The sequence below is a fragment of the Patella vulgata genome, chromosome 7, assembly GCF_932274485.2.
Source record: "Patella vulgata chromosome 7, xgPatVulg1.2, whole genome shotgun sequence".
Classification (NCBI taxonomy): Eukaryota; Metazoa; Mollusca; class Gastropoda; family Patellidae; genus Patella; species Patella vulgata.
In genome coordinates this window covers 63,740,891-63,760,427 of record NC_065885.2, presented here as the reverse complement: position 1 = coordinate 63,760,427, position 19,537 = coordinate 63,740,891, and the positions used below count along the sequence as shown (strand labels likewise).

Genomic DNA, 19,537 nt, shown 5'->3' with positions numbered 1-19,537 from the left:
TTGTGTTACTTGTCATCACTACACAAGGAACTGGAAGAATTGTTAAATAACCAGCTTTCTGGTTATTGTGAGGGATTAGCCAATCAAATGGTCTGTTAGGTTGAGTTCTTAGCATGTGGCGCATAGAACTGTGGATAGACATTATCAGCGATAGAATACAAATTGGGGATTACATGGCTAAGTGGGTAAGACGCTGGCTCCCTAGCCTGGAGGTCGGGTGTTCGATCCCTGCATTGGCCGAGAAAGTTCATCCAGATTTTCCGGCGTGGTTCCCCCTTGTCAGTGATGCAGGACGAGGGCCTGACATGAACAGCTGTCTAGTCTTTTGGATTCATTTAATATTCAATCTTTGTTTAAAAATTTGTAAAAACTGTTTAAAATCACCATAAATCGTTTAATTTGTACACGTGTCCAGTTTAAAGCTGACCATTCAATTTTGATAATGAGTGTCCAATTTACAAGTGTTTAATTACTCAATCACTGTTAAAAAATAAACAACCCAATTGATTAATGATGTATAATGATTAATTTTTGAACAGTGATCAGGAAATTAAATACTTGTAAATTGGATAGTCATTATCGAAATTGATCAGTCAGCTTTAAACTGGACACAAGTAGAAATTAGATGATTTTTGGTGATTTTAAACGATTTTTACAAATTTTTAAACAAAGATTGGATATTAAACGAATCTGAAAGAAATTAGTGCTAGATACACAAGATTAAACGATACCTGGGTTACAGTGCAACCCCCCTAATTAAAAATGGCGTTTGGTTGAGTGTTTTGTTATTGTCAGAGTATTTACAGCTGTTTTTTTGGAGAATATCAACACTAATTACCAAGATTAGAAAAGCAAAATATTATTACATTATGGTAGACACCTTATACTTGTTTGTGTAACAATACAATAAAACAGATGTACTATTAGTGATATGAGTAGGTACAGTATAAGACCAGGGCCCTTATTCACGAAAACTTATACTAAGTTACAACCAAAATTTTAAGAAATACTGCAACTTCATTGGATATATGCAAATTGATTTTACTGGTCAGCCAATCGAATTGCAGTATTTCTTAAAATTTCGATTGTATCTTAGTTTAAGTTTTGGTGAATAAGGGCCCAGGGCCCTGTTTCTCGAAATCTTAACTAAAGATAAAATCCAAATTCTTCAATTTTGATTGGCTAAGCACTAAAATCAATCTAAGATTATCCAATCAAATTACTCAAATTTTAGTAGATTCTTCAATTTTGATTGGCTAAGCACTAAAATCAATCTAATATTATCCAATCAAATTTCTAAAATTTGGATTTTATCTTAGTTAAAATTTCGTGAAACAGGCCCCTGGTTATCCTGGGTGTCAGTGACTAGTGTCTTCACAACTTATACTTGTTTGTGAAATGAAATGAAATGGGGTTTAACGTCCTACTGTTCTGCTCCTAACCTGGGCAAATGAAGACGGGCATACGCCATAATCCTGCATCACTGACAAGAGGGAACTTTCTCGGCCAATGAAACAATTAAATAAAACTATGTATTATTACTTTAAGCTAATAAGAGGAACATTTCCATTAAATAATTAACTTAGAAAACAAGATGTTTTAATTGTTCCTCAACTCTTCCATGCATTATAAACTACACTAACCTGAGTATCATTTAATCTTGTGTATCTAGCACTAATTTCTTTCACATTCATTCAATATCAAATCTTTGTTTGAAAACACATAAATTTCTTTTAAAATCACCCAAAATCATCTAATTTAAATACTTGTAAATTGGACGCTCATTATCAAAATTAATCAGCTTTAAACTGGACACAATTTTGGGTGATTTTAAATGATTTATACAAATTTTTAAAGAAAGATTTGATATTGAATGAATGTGAAAGAAAGATTAAATAATACCCGGATTACCGTTTGAAGGGGTTAATATTTTGTATATCATATTGTTGATGATAACAAATGGTGATATAACACAACAGAAGGTCAGCTTGTACCAATATCATCTTAAACACCAAACAAATTGGCCGTATCACAACAAAGTGACGCAGGTGCATCAATATCCATGTGTGTGCGTCATAGTGATAACTTCAAAGTTATAATGACGTGAAAAAAAAAACCTCTTGCATTTTCATTCTCTTGTTGTAAGTACACTCGCTGCCAAAATTGTGCATGTTGTTGGAGTAATCAGATGTTTATATTGTATCTTGTTCAATCAAGTACTCTCTGAATTAACAAGATCAAATTGGCAGTACACGGTAGTTTTTGTTGTGATGGGAGGTTGGATGCCCATCTGGTTAGTGCGTAGGAGTAGGGTTGCCTGTCCAACCTCATGGGTTTTCTCTGGGTCCTCTAGTTTCCCACCCCACTGCTAAAGACCCCTATGCATACACTAGGGACCGGGTATCATTCAGATTTGATGAAAAAAGGAAAGAAACTGAGCTTACCATCTATAATCTAATACACATATTCAGTTAATAGATTGCCATGCAGAAAGTGTTAAATACCATCAAGATTCATCAAAAAAAACCCCATTAACTGAATACATGTATGTGTATTAGATTATAGATGGTAAGCTCAGTTTCTTTCCTTTTTTCATCAAATCTGAATGATACCCGGTCCCTATTGATATGTTAGTCCTGAAATGACCTAGTTTGTGTCGAGTGGACATTAAACCCCATCTCTCTCTCTTGTTGACATGCATATTGGGTTGCCTGTCCAACCTCATAGGTTTTCTCTGGGTCCTCTAGTTTCCCCCCAACTGCTAAAGACCCCTATGCATATGTTAGTCCCAAAATGACCTAGTTTGTGTCAAGTGGAGTGGACATTAAACCCTCTCTCTCTCTCTCTCTTTCTCTCTCTCTCTCTCTCTCTTTCTCTCGCTCTCTCTCTCTCTCTCTCTGCTCTCTCTTGTTGTTGACATGCATATCTTGTTTTATGAAGTACTCTCTAATTTAAAGTTACAATTTCATATTTTTAAGTTATATTTTTAAAATAAATTAAAATAAAGCCCTAAAATAGATGGTATCTATAAACAGTCCTACCTTGAGAAATTGGCAAAAATATCATTTTCATCTTCAAATTCAAACATTTGAAGATAGCTACTCCATGGTGAAGAATAGAAAACAAGGGAGGTAATTGTGTTATTTCCTCTGTAAAAGAGTTTTAAGTGTGAGAATGACACCTATGATCGTATAATAGTGAGTTGACAACCTATTGAGAAAAAGACATAGAAATAATTATGTTTTGACTTTCTTAGAAAATATGAAATTGTAACTTTAAGATCAGTGGGTTCTCTATCACAGGAAAGATGCCATCTGCAGATGGGTCCGATTTTCAAAATATTTGAATCCGATCTGCAGTCGAATGGTTGTTGATGATTAACCGTAAAAATGGAAATGAAATGGGGTTTAACATCCTACTGTTCTGCTCCTAACCTGGGCTAATGAAGACGGGCATACGCCATACAGTGTGCTATGAAGGAAATTTTGCCCGGACAGCGGCACTACGGCCTACCTTATATCGAATTCCAACTGCCAAGGGACCTTTTACGTTCACGCCAATGTGTACACGGAACCTCGGTTTTTCGTCCACTCCGAAAGACTAGACAGCAGGGATCGAACACCCGACCTCCAGGCTAGCGAGCCAGCATCTTACCCACTTAGCCACGTGATTCCCCCCGTAAAAATAGACAATCAAGACTTGGTTTATTATCATAATAATGGTAACAATGACAATCAAGACTACCATGTTAACTAATAAAATGAATAAACTATAAACATACTTATGGAAAACAGCTACTGATTTATTTAGGCGACGTTTCGAAGAGTATTCTCTCAACGTTTTCAAGCTAATACAATATAACAAAATTTGAGGCAAGATATATAGACAAAATTACAATAACAAGGTTGAAACCATACATGACAACAATAAGATCAAAGGCCTATGACACAATGGGGTTATGATGTACAATAACAAGATGAAAGGGACTAATTAACTTGTAATATTGTATTAGCTTGTTATATTGTATTAGCTTGAAAACGTTGAGAGAATACTCTTCGAAACGTCGCCTAAATAAATCAGTAGCTGTTTTCCATAAGTATGGTTATAGTTTATTTATCTGCCCAGTTACTAAATGCCACTTAAAGAATTTAATAAAATGAAGTTTTCTTTGGCTTAGAGTGAAGTAATTGGACTGAAAATTTCAGCAGATTCCCTTTACGTTATCTAGTTTTTAACTATTATATCGAGAACTGTCAGCTTTTTAAATCTAACCTTCAATAATGCCACTTTAAAGTATGCCCTATGCACTCATCTTTGCGCAACGCTCTTCGAAAAGAGCCTACAATTCCGCCAATTCTTGTTCGATGGACGTGAAACTTGACATATTGTTTCCTTGGACATTTGTGTGCCAATTGTTGATATGTCACAATTCCTAGATGGCTGGCTTTTCTGCGTTGTCAGAGTCAGTTACTGGTCCATAGTATGGTGATATGATTAAAAACAAAAGAAAAAATGGCTTCTGATAACTCCAGTGAGGTTAATTTAAAGTCTCTAACCTCCAAAACCTTTGACAATGAAAACACGAATTATTTGTCAATTTTAATCAACATTGGTGTTGTGATCTTACCGGAAAAAGATGGGCTTCTGATGTCTAATATTTAAGACAAAATAAACATTTTACGATTGGTACACGAATCGTGTACCATAATGCGTTTCAGCGCAATTTGTAACAAGGGACTCAAAGAACGAGGTTAAACATGTTCCACAAGTCATGTCAAATGGTGACCCCCATATTCGTATCTGAAGAACATGCGCAATAAATATTATCGGTGTAGACTAGAATAACCAGACACTAGAGATTGCCATTGGATTGAGACTTCTGGCGTATTTCGCCGAACATAACTGCTTTAAAATTAGAGTAAAAACGGGAAGGATTGAATGTAAATCAGTTTATTTACATTCATATTACATTATTATATACGTAGCGACCCATTTGTGTCAATTTGTAGGTCCCAAATATTAGCGATTTAGCGCCTTTAAACATACACTATGCAAGAGCTAAATCTGCCTATTGCAGGTTCTTCTTTAGGCCTGAAATGTTACATTTATATAAACTATTACTTAGACATTTCCTTCCACAGCTAAAGACCCCTACGCGCAAGCAAATTAATAAAATAAAATTGAACCACATGTCAATCCCGAAATTACCTTGTTTGTGTTGAGTCGATATTAAACCCCACTTCTCTCTCTCTCTGTTTCTTAATTACCCGCATAACACACTGTATGGCGTATGCCCGTTTTCATTAGCCCAGTCGGAGCAGAACAGTTGGACGTTAAACCCCATTTCTCTCTCTCTCTTTCTTTAGGGGGGGTGGTGGGGGAGATGGCCGAATGGTTAGCACGTGCGAGCTGTATCATAAGGCCTGTCATTGAGTCAACTGGCGTGGTTGAGTGGAATAGGGTCGCCTGTCCAACATCGTGGGTTTTCTCTGTGTACTCCGGTTTCCTCCCACTGCTAAAGACCCCTCTGGGCAAGCGAATTATTGAAATAGAATTCAATATGTTAGTCCCCAAATGACCTGGTTTGTGTCGAGTGGACGTTAAACCCCATTTCTCTCTCTCTCTTTAGCCCAGTCGGAGCAGAACAGTTGGACGTTAAACCCCATTTCTCACTCTCTCTCTTTCTTGTTATATTTTCTATGTGTGGCCGTCTGTAACCAATAAATGTACATATGTCGGTATTCGGTTGTCAATTAGTATTCTATGTTAGTACTAATTTCAGTAAAGCAAGATTATTTTCTTTCTTATAAATCCAAGAGATCAAACGATTCCTATTTCTACCTCCAATAAACAATTCAACATAACGCAAATTGATGGACTCGTGTATATTTACTAAACATAAGAAACGGAGAAAGGTTTACACTCTCAGCAATCTGGTCAATCGCCTAACTTCAGGTGGTTAGATCAAGTTTACACTCTCAGCAATCTGGTCAAACGCCTAACTTGAGGCTAGATCAAGTGGCGGGTGAATATTTGGTGTAATAATAAATCGTTCTGAATGAACAACTGTAAGTTATCTCTGAGATCTAATATATATACATTATTTCTGATATTTGTATAATATATAAATGAAAGGGAATGGACCCGTAGATTCATTTACATCAAGAATTTACACGGCAATAAAATATGGGGTCAAGCCTAGAAAAATGCCGCTAAATAAGCCGCTCTTACAGAAATTAAATGAAATGGGGTTGAACGTCCTGCTAATCTGCCTATTTCAGTTAGGTCTTTCTTTTGGCCTCAAATTTTATATGTATTGTTTAATAGTCGAGAGCGAGACATTAAGTAATATATTGTAACAACAAGAGGGCCGTCTTAAGCTCAAGACCATTAAACGACTTAAAATACAGACACTCCGCACATGCTTTTAGAGTGAAATATGTTGCGCAAGTCCAATATTTCACTAGTATAAATAATGTACCATTGACAAGTTGCCCATATGATAATTTGAAATAATGGTACGCCAACATGACAAGCCCATAATCAACTCTCTAGTCCATGCAACTACATGTAGGTCTTTTCTTTTAGCCTCAAATGTTATATAAACTATTAATTAGACATTTATTAACTTAAAAAGACCATAATCAACTCTTGATGCCATTGGATGCTCCAGATTTTCAGCGGATTTAAACATGATTTGTAGTTAATGATTTAATTAGAAAATAGATAATCATGACTTTGTTTACTTTTGTTACAACGGTAGCAATGACAATCGAGGCCTAACTTTACCCAGAATGAAGTAATATGACTGAAATTTTCAGGATATTTCTGTTTCATTATCTAATATTGAACTACAAAAACGAGAACTGTTAGCTCTTTATCTAAATTTTACATACTGCATCTTTAAACCGGCAAGATTTGCATACTGTACAATATATTCAAATCTTTAAAAAACTAAAAAAATAAGCCAGTTTTTACATGGATGAAATTTTGCAAACTACGTTTAAAACTGTTAGTGATTGGAGCTCTTAACCGGAAAGATTTGCATACAATCTACAATATATTCAAATCTTTTAAAAAAACTACCCCCCCCCCCCCAAAAAAAAACAAAACAGTTTTTACATGGATGAAATTTTGCAGACTACCTTTAAAACTGATAGTGATTGGAGCACTTAACTTATTTATCAAACATTTCTATAAATACTATAATAGCATGATCAGGGTTTATCCATGTTGAACACAAGTTTAACATAAGGTTAATATTATCTTTCCTTGTTTAAATGTAATAACTGATAAACACCATCAACCTTGCTATAACCAGAATGAAAATTGCTGATTACAGAGATTGCTGTAAGCTAGAAATAACAACAATTGTATAGTTGTCCTTTATCACTATTCTACAGTTACCCCCTAATCTTGTGGTTACTGGGTTACCCCTAATAATTTGATAGACGTTTTTTAAAACAGATGTTTAACAGATATGAATATTTGCCTTTAGAGAGAGATTTTTTAGAGAGAGAGAGGGAGATTTTTTTGAGAGAGAGAGAGAGAGAGAGAGATTGTCCAAACTGGGTCATTTTGGGACTAACACATGGTTCAATTTTATTTCAATAATTCGCTTGGGCATAGGGGTCTTTAGCAGTGGGAGGAAACCGGAGGACCCGGAGAAAACCCACGAGGTTGGACAGGCGACCCTACTCCTTGTCACATACAGCCAGGGATTCGAAACCACGCCAGTTGACTCAGTGACGGACCTTATGATACAGCGCGCACATGCTAACCATTCGTCCATGCAACCCCTTATTTTTTGGAGAGATTTGATGCAAGACAAATTGGAGGGTCTAGAGCACAAGTGATCTAACAACCAACTAAAATGTTTGCTAGTTAGATCACTTGTGTTCTAGACCCTCCAATTTATAATCAACCTTTTTCATGGTCATCATTGAGTTAAACATACATTATGCAAGAGCTAAATCTGTCTACTGCAGGTCTTTCTTTAGGCCTGAAATGTTATCTAAATTATCAATTAGACATTAATTAACTTATCCAGACCATAATAAACTCTCGATGTCAAGGCTAGCCTTAGATGTTTGCTGGATTAGATTCCTATATGCCACTTAACGGCCATTGATAATTAAATCAAAACAATGGATAATCGAGACTATGCTGTTTATATTAATGATTTTAGTAATGATGACCGAGACTATGCGAAAATTTCACCCGCTTCGTTCTCGGTTCATAGTGGATCAATTTGACTGAAATTTTCCGCAAATTACCTTTACACTATCTAGTTTTTAACTATTATATCGAGAACTGGCATCTCTTTATCTTATCTCCCATAATGTATCTTTAACCTAAATAATTTTGTATGTTTTACTTTAGAGAAATATTTAAGAGGTATGAATATGAATATTCGCATTTATTTAAAGAAGGATATTTGACCGTAAGATTTGTTATCAATTGTTTTCATCAATGTACAGTTAACCCCTAATGAATTTATTCATTGTATTTTAGGGAAATGTTTACCTTTATTTTTGTGAGATTTGATAAAACGGTTTAAAGACCAATATGTAATCAAACTTTTTATTTATCCTCGTGTGTACGTGACAAGGAGTAGGGTCGCCTGTCCAACCACGTGGGTTTTCTCCGGGTCCTCCCACTGCTAAAGACCCCAACACGTAAGCGAATTATTGAAATAAAATTGAACCCTCTCTATCTCTCCCTCTGTCTTTCTTTCTCTGTTAGGAGATTATCTATTTGGAGGGTTTATTTTAAACATAGGTCAATTCATCATTACTCTTAGAGATTTAACATAACATTTCTAAGATGGTAAGATTTGACATAGCACACTGTAGCCCATCTTGATGAGCCCAGTTGGAGCAGAAAAGTAGGATGTTAAACCCAATCTCATTTCATTTTACATCGCTCAGTGATGAAAATATAATCGTGTTTTTATATATATATATTATTAAATGTCTGATATGATATGATAAATAATCATGGACACTTGACATGCTTTGAGAGTATGTTCACAGATGAAGAACTTATCGCCCCAACAGAACCACTGAGCTGCACATGCAACACGCAATAGCGCCATACACGTGGGAAGGGTTGATGAAAACTGCTGCGTGCCGGTTTATCCATGTTTGCTTTCCTATCGGTTCTTGCATAAAATTTACTGTTCAGCGTATCTTTGCTTTAGTGTGTTACGTTTAATTTGATTGTCGACATCAACCGACAACACTGCAAGAATTAGCCGTGGCACTGCAAGAGGTGTGGGTCAGATTGCCCCAAATCGTGACTGGACGGTTGATTAGGAGCATGCCACGACGAATTGCTGAATGTCTGAGGATTGGTGGAGCAATTACTCACTTTTGACAGTGTATCTCTTTGTGAGTGAAATGGGGCCGTCAGATAAGCCGCCCATATGAACTGTTTATGTTCATCTGTAGGCAATTGGCCTGTTATTAACATACACTGGTTACCTCTAATAAAAACAGCAGTGCATTTCCACAGTTTTGTATTGTTTCTGAATATCCCCTACTTTTTTGGAAGAGTATATTTTTTGTTGTTATCTGTACTGCTGATTCTACTAAGCGGTTAGCTAATCACTTCAAGTTTCCTCAAGGTTGTGATGACAGATTTTGTTCTAGAATATAGAAAAACTAGTAACTGTTGACATTGAGTTTTTTTTACCCCAGAAACGTCACACTTGATACTATAAATAGTTTTGCTTGTTGAAATCAGTAATTATACAGAATGATAATGATGTATGAGATGAAGCGAGGGTCCTTTAAGATGTCGTCCTATCATGGGAAGTTTTCAGATTGCACCATGTTTTGCTGAATATTCTTTACTTGAACTTGGAATACATGTATGTTATTTCTTAGGTTGTTCAAACTGTGACAGTATCTGGATCAGTGTTGGATTTAGGTGAAGAGAGAGGAAATAAAATGGGGTTTAATGTCCTACTGTTCTGCTCCGACTGGGCTAATGAAGACGGGAATACACCATATAGTGTGTTATGAGGGAAATTTTGCCCGGGCAGTGGCACTATGGCCTACTCTTATATATATAAAATTCCATTTGCCAAGGGATCTTTTACATGAACGCCAATGTATACACAGGACTTTGTTTTTTTGTCTCATCCGAATGACTAGACAGCTGTTCTTGTCAGAACCTCCGTCCTGCATCAGTGACAAGGGAAAACCCTGTTGGAAAATCCTGATGAACTTTCTTGGCCGATGAAGAGATTGAATACTTAATGTGGCTCCCAATGTGGCTCCCGATGAAGAGAGGCCCTAACTTATTTCACTTACAGGTATGAGACCCGCCCCAATCCCCTACCCTCATGACTATGAGACCCGCCCTAATCCCCTACCCTCATGACTATGAGACCCACCCCAATCCCCTACCCTCATGACTAGTGCAAGATGAATGCGTTTTTTTAAACATAATTGAGCAAAGTTAAGGATGATGAGGAATGTTTAAGAATACAGTGTGTTAGAAAGGCTGGTGACAGTGTATAAAATATTATACACATAGACTGGAGGCTCCGTGGATCTTGAAGCCCTAGTCTTCAGCCTGCCAATTCCAATTCTGTAGGTAAATCCGGCACCGATCTGGAATAATCAAGACTACCTCCCTGGCATGATCTTGTTTTCTGTAATTAGGATCCAATCCAATCACAAGCGCCTGTGGATCTAATATAATTTCACTTATTTGTCCAGTTTTTTTAGGGGGGGGTGGATGGCTGAATGGTTAGCGCGTGCGTGTTGTATCATAAGGTGATTCATCAAGTCAACTGGCGTGGTTTTGATTCCCCTGTTGTACGTGACAAGGAGTAGGGAACCATATGTTAGTCCCGAAATGACCTAGTTTTGTGTTGAGTGGACTTAAACCCCAGATCTCTCTCTCTCTCTCTCTCTCTCTCTCTCTCTCTCTCTCTCTCTCTCTCTCTCTGGCTTTGTAAACTCAGGGCCTGGATATCTTAACAGGTTATCCATACCATATAGCATGGATTAATCAAGAATCCGGTGGCTTTACCCTTTCTGCCCTTCTCCCTACATGCTGCTGCTTGAACAATCCATTATAATTTCACATATTTTGCCGAGACTATTTTCATTGTGCGATAGAATAATCAAGACTACCGTTCTGACACGATCTTGTTTTCTATAATTATAATCCGATACAATATAATTTCACTTAAAAGCTGAATGGCCTAAAAAACACGTTTACAATAACACATGTGTTTTATAAAGTTAATAGTAGATAAACGTAAATAAATACTTTAATACTAACATGTGATGTAACGGGGTGTTTTATGGAAGAACGTACAAACGGATCTATTTACAATAACAACAAGGTTATCATCAGTGCAAGAGGTTTGCTGCTTTTAGTCCGTGATAATAGGCTTCTAGCATCACAATTCTCTACCTATTATTTGGCACATGGTTGGATTCTGCTCCTCGTGATTTATGTTTGACTATATAATGTGTTATATTTTGCGTGTTTTTAAGTTGGTTAGGTTATTCGTAGTTCTGTGTTAATTGATGCTTTAAAGTTAAAGTACATTGGTGTGTATTCTTGCAAGGCCACAGGTTGTCGCGATTTGGTAACCTGGTTACTCCTTGTTAGCATGTGCGCGCTGTATCATAAAGTCTGTCATTGAGTCAACTGGCGTGGTTTCGAATCCCCGGTGGTATGTGACCAGGGGTAGGGTCACCTGTCAAACCTTATGGGTTTTCACCGGTTCTCCGGTTTCCTACCACTGCTAAAGACCCCTATGCGCAATCGAAGTAATGAAATAAAATGTTTTGTGTCAAGTGGATGTTAAACCCTATTTCTCTCTCTCTCTTTAAAGAACCTGTAACGTAACTGACCAGACATCATTTGCCTAACACACTACCCATCCATATGTCATTCCTGTACATGATGTATGAAGTTTAAGTTTGCCGAGCCCCCACCCCCTTTCAGTTTTTATGACAACATTTTTTTTTGTTAGTCTTAAAGTTAATAAAAATTAGTCACTGGACCTTTAGATTACAACCATTACGCATAAACATCAGAAATAAAAGTTATACTGCTTTTTCCCCCAGTGAAAATAACATCCTTTCAAGGATATAAAAACTACATTTCATGTATGTATTAGTGCTGGAATTCTCATTTATTTTTTGGGTGGCATGTACAAGGATTAGTTATTTGTTATATTTTATGATGTGTTGTAAATGTACTGATATTATTATATGTGTAAGACACACCATATAGCTTGTAGTCTTATATAGGGTGGGGGTTGGATGGCTGAATGGTTAGCACGTACGTGCTGTATCATAAGGCCTGTCATTGAGTCAACCGGCGTGGTTTCGAATCCCTGGTTGTACGTGACAAGGAGTAGGGTCTCCTCGGTTTTCTCCCACTGCTAAAGACCCCTACGCACAAGCAAATTATTGAAATAAAAAAATTAAACCATATGTTAATCCTGAAATGACCTAGGTTGTGTCGAGTGGACATTAAACCTCATCTCTCTCTCTCTGTGTGCAATATTGATTGCTTATATAAAATAATGTGTTTATATGTTAATATTTGTGTATAATATTTGTGTATATTTTATGTAAAAAGAATTTAACCGATGAGTTTATAATTTTACCAATTTTTGTATTTTCAGATCTGCTGCACCGTTATTTGGTTTTATGATTTTAAACAGATTAGGATTACAGAATTTGATTGAACCGTTTACCAAGACGTTAGAATTCCAAGTTCAAGAACCGTTCCTGCTCTACAGAAATGCCAAAAGTGAGTAGCTAGTATTTGATAACCTTTCTATTTACACGCGTGAAGCATGCTAGTAAGTTGTAACTAGCTAGAGAAAAAGGTTCAACATTCAGGATATATTAACACACCATCACACAGTGAAGCATGCCAGTAAGTTGGAGAGAGAGAGAGAGAGAGAGAGAGAGAGCACTCAGGGGGAAATCATATGTTTCATTTTTACACACCATCACATAGTGAAGTATGCCAGTAAGTTGTACATGTAGCTAGCGAGAGAGTGAGAGGGGATCAACACTCGGGGTATATCCATATGTTTCATTAACACACTATCACACAGTCAGGTGCTATAAAACAATACTCTTAATACATACATGTATATACTTTGGAGCCACTGTGGAGGCAGGGGTGGGTGGCCGAATGGTTAGCACTCGCGTGCTGTATCATACGGTCTGTCACAACGGGCGGGGTTTCGATTCCCCGGTTGTACGTGACAAGGAGTAGGGTTTTCTCCGGGTCCTCCGGTTTCCTCCCACTGCTAAAGACCCCTACGCGCATGCGAATTATTGAAATAAAATTGAACCATGTGTTAGTCCCGAAATGACCTAGTTTGTGTCGAGTGGACGTTAAACCTCATTTCTTTCTCTCTCTCGCCACGGTGGAGGTCCGTTGTTCGATCCCTGTGTTGACCAAGAAAATTCATTGGGATTTCCTACCATGGTTCCCCCTTGTCAGTGGTTAATCTTTAGTCGTTAGGATGAGCAGAAAAACCGAGGTCCCGTGTACACATTGACGTGCACGTAAAAGAACCTGTTGGAATTTGATATAAAAATAGGCTGTAACGCTGCTGCCCGGGCAAAATTTCCCTCATAGCACACTGTATGGTGTATGCCCGTCTTCATTAGCCCAGTTTCTATATACATGTAGTTACACAACAACTTTGGGTATCATTGAGTTGTGTTGTTTAAGCAGGAGTTTCTGTATTTAAAGGAGCTAAATCGCTAACATTTGGGACCTAGAAATTGACACAAGTGGGTCGCAACTCATATAATACTGTAATATGAATGTACATAAACTGATATACATTCAATGGTTTCCGTTTTTACTCTAATTTCAAATCAGTTATGTTCCGCGAAATAAGCCCGCAGTCTCAATCGAATGCAAATTTCTAGTTATTCCAGTCTACATGAGGCGTTGCTAGAACTGGGGCTGAAACGCATTATGGTATACAATTCGTGTACCAATGGTAAAATGTTTATTTTGTCTTAAATATTGGATATCAGAAGCCCATCTTTTTCCGGTAAGATCACAGCATCAATGTTGATTTAAATTGACAAATAATCTAACAGTGTTAAAGCTAGTAGGTTACTTCCATAAAATCAGGAACAACTGTATGATATGGATTTATTGACCAGCAACAACATTAAAATCAATTTACAGCTAAAAAGGAATGAACAAGATGATGTGCATTCTTTTTTTGATAAAATAATATATGTATTTATATGAAACTTTAATCTAATATATATATGATTTGGTTGTTACGACACTAATCTCCAATAGTTTTTTAAGATAAACAAAATGACTTATACTAAATGAAAATATGTTAATTATAAGACAATACGTAAGGGTGTAGAAGGAGCTTAATTAAATACTAAATCCTTAAAACAACTATGCAATAAAACTTCTGTTTCTAAAAGATTTTAAAACAATGAATACAGATAATTATATTGCAACAGGCTTGTAGATTAGTGTCTGACTATAGGTATTACTGGTCTCCATTTACAATGTATAATAAAATGATAAGAACTATTTATTTATGAATATATACTAATGTCCAAAAGAAAGTATACACTGTGCATTTTGTGCTGCATCAACCAAAGTCGTTTTTCCATGGTAGACGGTATTTGGGTAGAATGTCAATTTGTTTCACATTTTTATTTTGCTTAGAAATGTTGAGTTTGGATGCAAGAGACAAACTCAGTAATGCTTTATCAAATGTTTTTAATCTAAACAAAACTTAGTTATACTTTTAGTGTGTATACTTTCTTTTGGACATCAGTATACTTATTCCATGAAAATATGTCGTCCAAGCATAATGTCAAATTCTTGGTTATATACTGTCAGGTACCGGTAGTTTAAAGCGAGAAATTCATATTTTCTAAGAAAGTCAAAACATAATTATTTCTATGTCTTTTGCTCAATAGGTTGTCAACTCACTATTATACGATCATAGGTGTCATTCTCACACTTAAAAGTCATTTTCTACACCGGAAATAATAACACAATTACCTCCCTTGTTTTCATATTTTCTAAGAAAGTCAAAACATAATTATTTCTATGTCTTTTGCTCAATAGGTTGTCAACTCACTATTATACGATCATAGGTGTCAAAAGGCGTTGAGTAATTAACAGGCTAATTAATTACTTAAAGGAGCTAAATCGCTAACATTTGGGACCTAGAAATTGACAAAAGTGGGTCGCAACGCATATAATACTGTAATATGAATGTATATAAACTGATTTACATTCAATGGTTTCCGTTTTTACTCCAATTTCAAATCAGTTATGTTTGGCGAAATAAGCCAGCAGTCTCAAGCGAGTGCAAATTTCTAGCGTCTGGTTATTCCAGTCTACATACGCCGTTTGATTTGGTGCAATGTGTCTAGCCTCGTCCCTCGAGTCTCTTGATACAACTGGGGCTGAAGCGCATTATGGTACACGATTTGTGTACCAATGGTAAAATGTTTATTTTGTCTTAAATATTGGATATCAAAAGTCCATCCTTTTCCGGTAAGATCACAACATGAATGTTGATTTAATTTGACAAATAAATCGTGTTTTCAATGTTGAAGATTTTGGATGGTATTGAGTAATAAACAGACTAATTAATTACTCACCACTGCTCCAGAAACTAAACAGTAATAAACCCAACACTCTTCACAAAAAGTAGCTTGGGCACAGTGACAAACATTTTACCTCCGTAATAGTTTTAAAAAATAGAATTATAGTTTTCTGTAATGGTTTATTGTAAGAGAAGATGTGGGTCAATACGCAGTATTTGGATCCCAGTATTACAGACCTAGTTGTGTAGCACTTTGGTCCTTAAAGTTGCAATTTCATATTTTAAGTTATATTTTTAGAATTTATTAAAATAAAGCCTTAAAATAGATGGTATCTATACACAGTCCTACCTTGTTAAAGAATAATCCTATTAATCCTATAATTCAGTATTGGCAAAATATCAGTTTCAACTTCAAATGTTTGAAGATAGCTATTCCATGGGGGGAATAGGAAAACAAGGGAGGTAATTGTGTTATTATTTCCTGTGTCAATGATTTTTAAGTGTGGGAAATAATGCCTATAATCGTATAATAGTGAGTTGATAACCTATTGAGCAAAAGACATAGAAAAAATTATGTTTTGACTTTCTTAGAAAATATGAAATTCTCGCTTTAAGACAATATTGGGTCTTTGAAAAATTGTTGCTTCACTCTTTCTATCGAGTCGAATCACACATACTTAATGAACGTGAATGCTATATAAAAAACAGTGATATTTTGGTAAAATCCTAACCATTGTCAAAATATCCATCAAATTCTGTCTGTTATAGTATTGGTAGACCAAATAAGGTAATGTTCTCCCCCCCCTGGTCTTGGGAAATGGGGAGGTTTATTCCATATTTAGGATGGGAATTAACGTCAAGGTCAATCTAAGACGTGCAGAAATTAGGGGGTTATAAAGGAGGGTGTTGAGCGAGTTTGGTCAGAGCTCACCCAAGCATTCCAAGCAGCTATTATTATTGAGAACGAGGAACCTTTGAAGCCATACTAGCTTAACAATAAAGTTGTAGGAACCATTTAACCTGTTGTGTTATATATTACGATCACGATGAAAATAAACACAGCAAGAAAAGTCAGAGAGAGAGGGAGAGAGAGGGAGGGAGGGACGTCCACTCGGCACAAACTAGGTCATTTCGGGACTAACACATGGTTTGATTTTATTTCAATCATTCGCTTGGGCGTAGGGGTCTTTAGCAGTGGGAGGAAACCGAAGGACCCGGAGAAGAAAACCCACGAGGTTGGACAGGCGACCCTACTCCTTGTCACGTACAACCGTTGAATCGAAACCCCCCAGTTGACTCAATGACAGACCGTACGATACAGCGCGCGCGTGCTAACCATTCGGCCATCCAACCCAGTCCGATAGTACTATACAGTTGAACCTGACAAGAGGTCAAGCACTAATGAACTGGAACTGCGCGTAGTTATTGACATTTTAATTTTTGTGCCAATAAAAATTCAGAAATGGACGGGGGTTCGGGTGGCTAAATGGTTTAACGTGTTGACGATAGATCGCAAAGTCTGTCATTGAGTCAAGCGGCATGGTTTCGATTCCCTGCCTGTATATTACAAGAAGGGTCGACTGTCCAACCTTGTGGGTTTTCTCCGTATACCCCAGGTTTCCCCCCTCCCCCCCAATAATGACTCCTACTTCTGTCCCATGTGATAATATTATTAGACAACTGTATATATTAGGTATGTTATAGAATATGTTGGACTACTATTTGATTTCTCGGTAGTTTTCTCAGTGGTGGAGGTAACATTAGTTATATTAATAAACTGCCAAGTACAGGTAATGTTATACATGTGTAAGGTACTCAGATCGGCTAAATCTATTTGTTAAGGCCAGCTCAATTTTTGCCAAGGTTGCTGAGATGTAAATAAGGTTAGGGCACATGATAGTTGGCGAGATTGTAGGTTAGTTAGGGTTAGGGTAAGCATTGGAGCTAGGTCCAGGGTTAGGGTTAGGGTTGGGATTAGTACTAGCCCGGTTTACATCTTGTGACGAAAAATTGTGCTGGCCTTATCATTAAACACTAATCACTCGCTTCGATCTCTTGTCTGATGTCATATTGAGTCTTTGTCAACAGGAGATAACTCTACTTAACAATCATCTGTATATGGACTCAGACTAGCAATTATTTGCCCATTGACTTCAATGTTAAATGGCTGTAACATCACAGGCTGTAGCTTTTTGCTCAACATTCCGTTGGTTCCAATCTTTATAGGCACAATGGGGACCACATTTGGCAATCTCCTCATCATAATTTTGTAGGGGGTTGAACGTTTAGTTTTTTTGCCACAGGGATTTGAAGTTGACTGGGGTGAAAATCTCACTTGCTCTACAGAAAGACACTTTACACCCCATATCCATTATCCCTCCGCTCTAATATCATCAGTATTACCCAAAACTGCTATGAAATTGCAAATTTGTTCCCTTTTCTCCAATTCTAGACCAAAAAGTCAACCAAAAAATGCAGGAAGAGGGGAGAAAAAAATTAAGGAAAAAATTGTCTACAGATTATCACACTACAATGGTCCATCATGAAATAAGGGGAAATAATTACTAGTCTGAGCCCATATCCTGTTTAAAGCTGAGTGTTGTTTTGTGTACAAATATATCCTGTTCAGAGTCATGTGATGTCTACTATACAGTTGTAAACTAACGAAAACTTATTGTTGTGATAATCTGGACACAAATTTGAATATCCTGTTAAAAGCTTTTTAAAGTCTTGGATACAAACCAGAATTGTGAATTAACTTATTGTTGTGATAATTTGGACACAAATTGTTTTGATTCTGTGGTGTTAAGTGCATATCCTGTTCAAAGCCTTTTGATGTTTTATGTACAGTTATAAATTAACTTATTGTTGCAATAATCTGGTCAGAAATGTTTTAGGTTCGTTAGAATTAAGTGCATGTGTAATGTCTTTAAGTACATGTACAATTATAAATTAACTGGACAAATAATCGTAAATGAACTTGTTGTGATGTTCTGATAATGTGGTCACCACTGGTTTCAGTTCTGTAGAATTAAGTGTGTATCATGTTCAAAGCCTAGGTACAATTGTAAATTAACTTATACACAAACATATCGTGTCCAAAGCCTTTCCTCCCACTGCTAAAGACCCCTAAGCGCAAGTGAATTATTGAAATAAAATTAAATCATAGGTTAGTCCCGAAATGACCTAGTTTGTGTCGAGTGGACGTTAAACCCCATTTCTCTCTCACTCTCTTTTATGTCTGGTATTGTTCATGGCAGGTACACTATTTATGGGCGTGTAAATATTTCATATAAAAAATATCTTTTTTGCTTGATAACTTAAACATACATTATGCAAGAGCTAAATCTGCCTGTTGCAGGTCTTTCTTTAGGCCTGAAATGTTATCTTAATTATTAATTAGACATTAATTAACTTATCCAATCCAGGCCATAATCATCTCTCGATAGCATTGGATTTCTCCGATATTAAATAGATTAGAACAGTTCAGCCATATTTTGATTTAAGCTAAAAATGGAGGAGCGAGGCTTAGCTTCGAACAACCAGTACGGTGGTTGAAATTATTGCACACGTCTTGTCAAACCTTCAAAGGCTAATATCTTCGCTCGCAATAGAGTAAATTGAATGAAATTTTCAAATTATTGGTTTTACATTATCTATTTACGAACTATTATAGCAAGAATGGCTAGTTCTTTATCTAAATCAAACATAATGTATCTTTAATAAAACCTCGTCTTCATTGGCCCAGTTCGGAGCAAAACAGTAGGACGTTAAACCCCATTTCATTTCATTTCATTTCATTAATAAAACTTCGCTTTAATGGAAAGGGCAATTGTGTTCCATATTAGGTTATATTGTGTTTGATACTGATGTCAATGTCTAAATTGTGGGTGAGGGGTGAATAACCGAAGGGTTTGCACGCGCGTTGTT

At 36.5% G+C, this 19,537-nt stretch overlaps 1 protein-coding gene across 4 annotated transcripts in view; it reads left to right on the top strand.

Annotated features, from left to right (window-relative positions):
* Nucleotides 1-19,537, top strand: part of LOC126827255 (mRNA-decapping enzyme 1B) — an 83,089-nt gene that overhangs the window by 44,782 nt on the left and 18,770 nt on the right. Inside the window, exons 1-2 of one of the 4 annotated variants that reach the window (XM_056102176.1) lie at nt 9,774-9,874; nt 12,665-12,792. In XM_056102176.1, the coding sequence (XP_055958151.1) occupies nt 12,690-12,792 (103 nt within the window). In that variant the 5' untranslated portion in view covers nt 9,774-9,874; nt 12,665-12,689. Of the gene's footprint in view, nt 1-9,773; nt 9,875-10,170; nt 10,322-12,664; nt 12,793-18,456; nt 18,505-19,537 lie in introns of those variants that run through there. The other 3 variants (XM_056102177.1, XM_050556524.2, XM_056102178.1) reach the window with 3 other exon arrangements.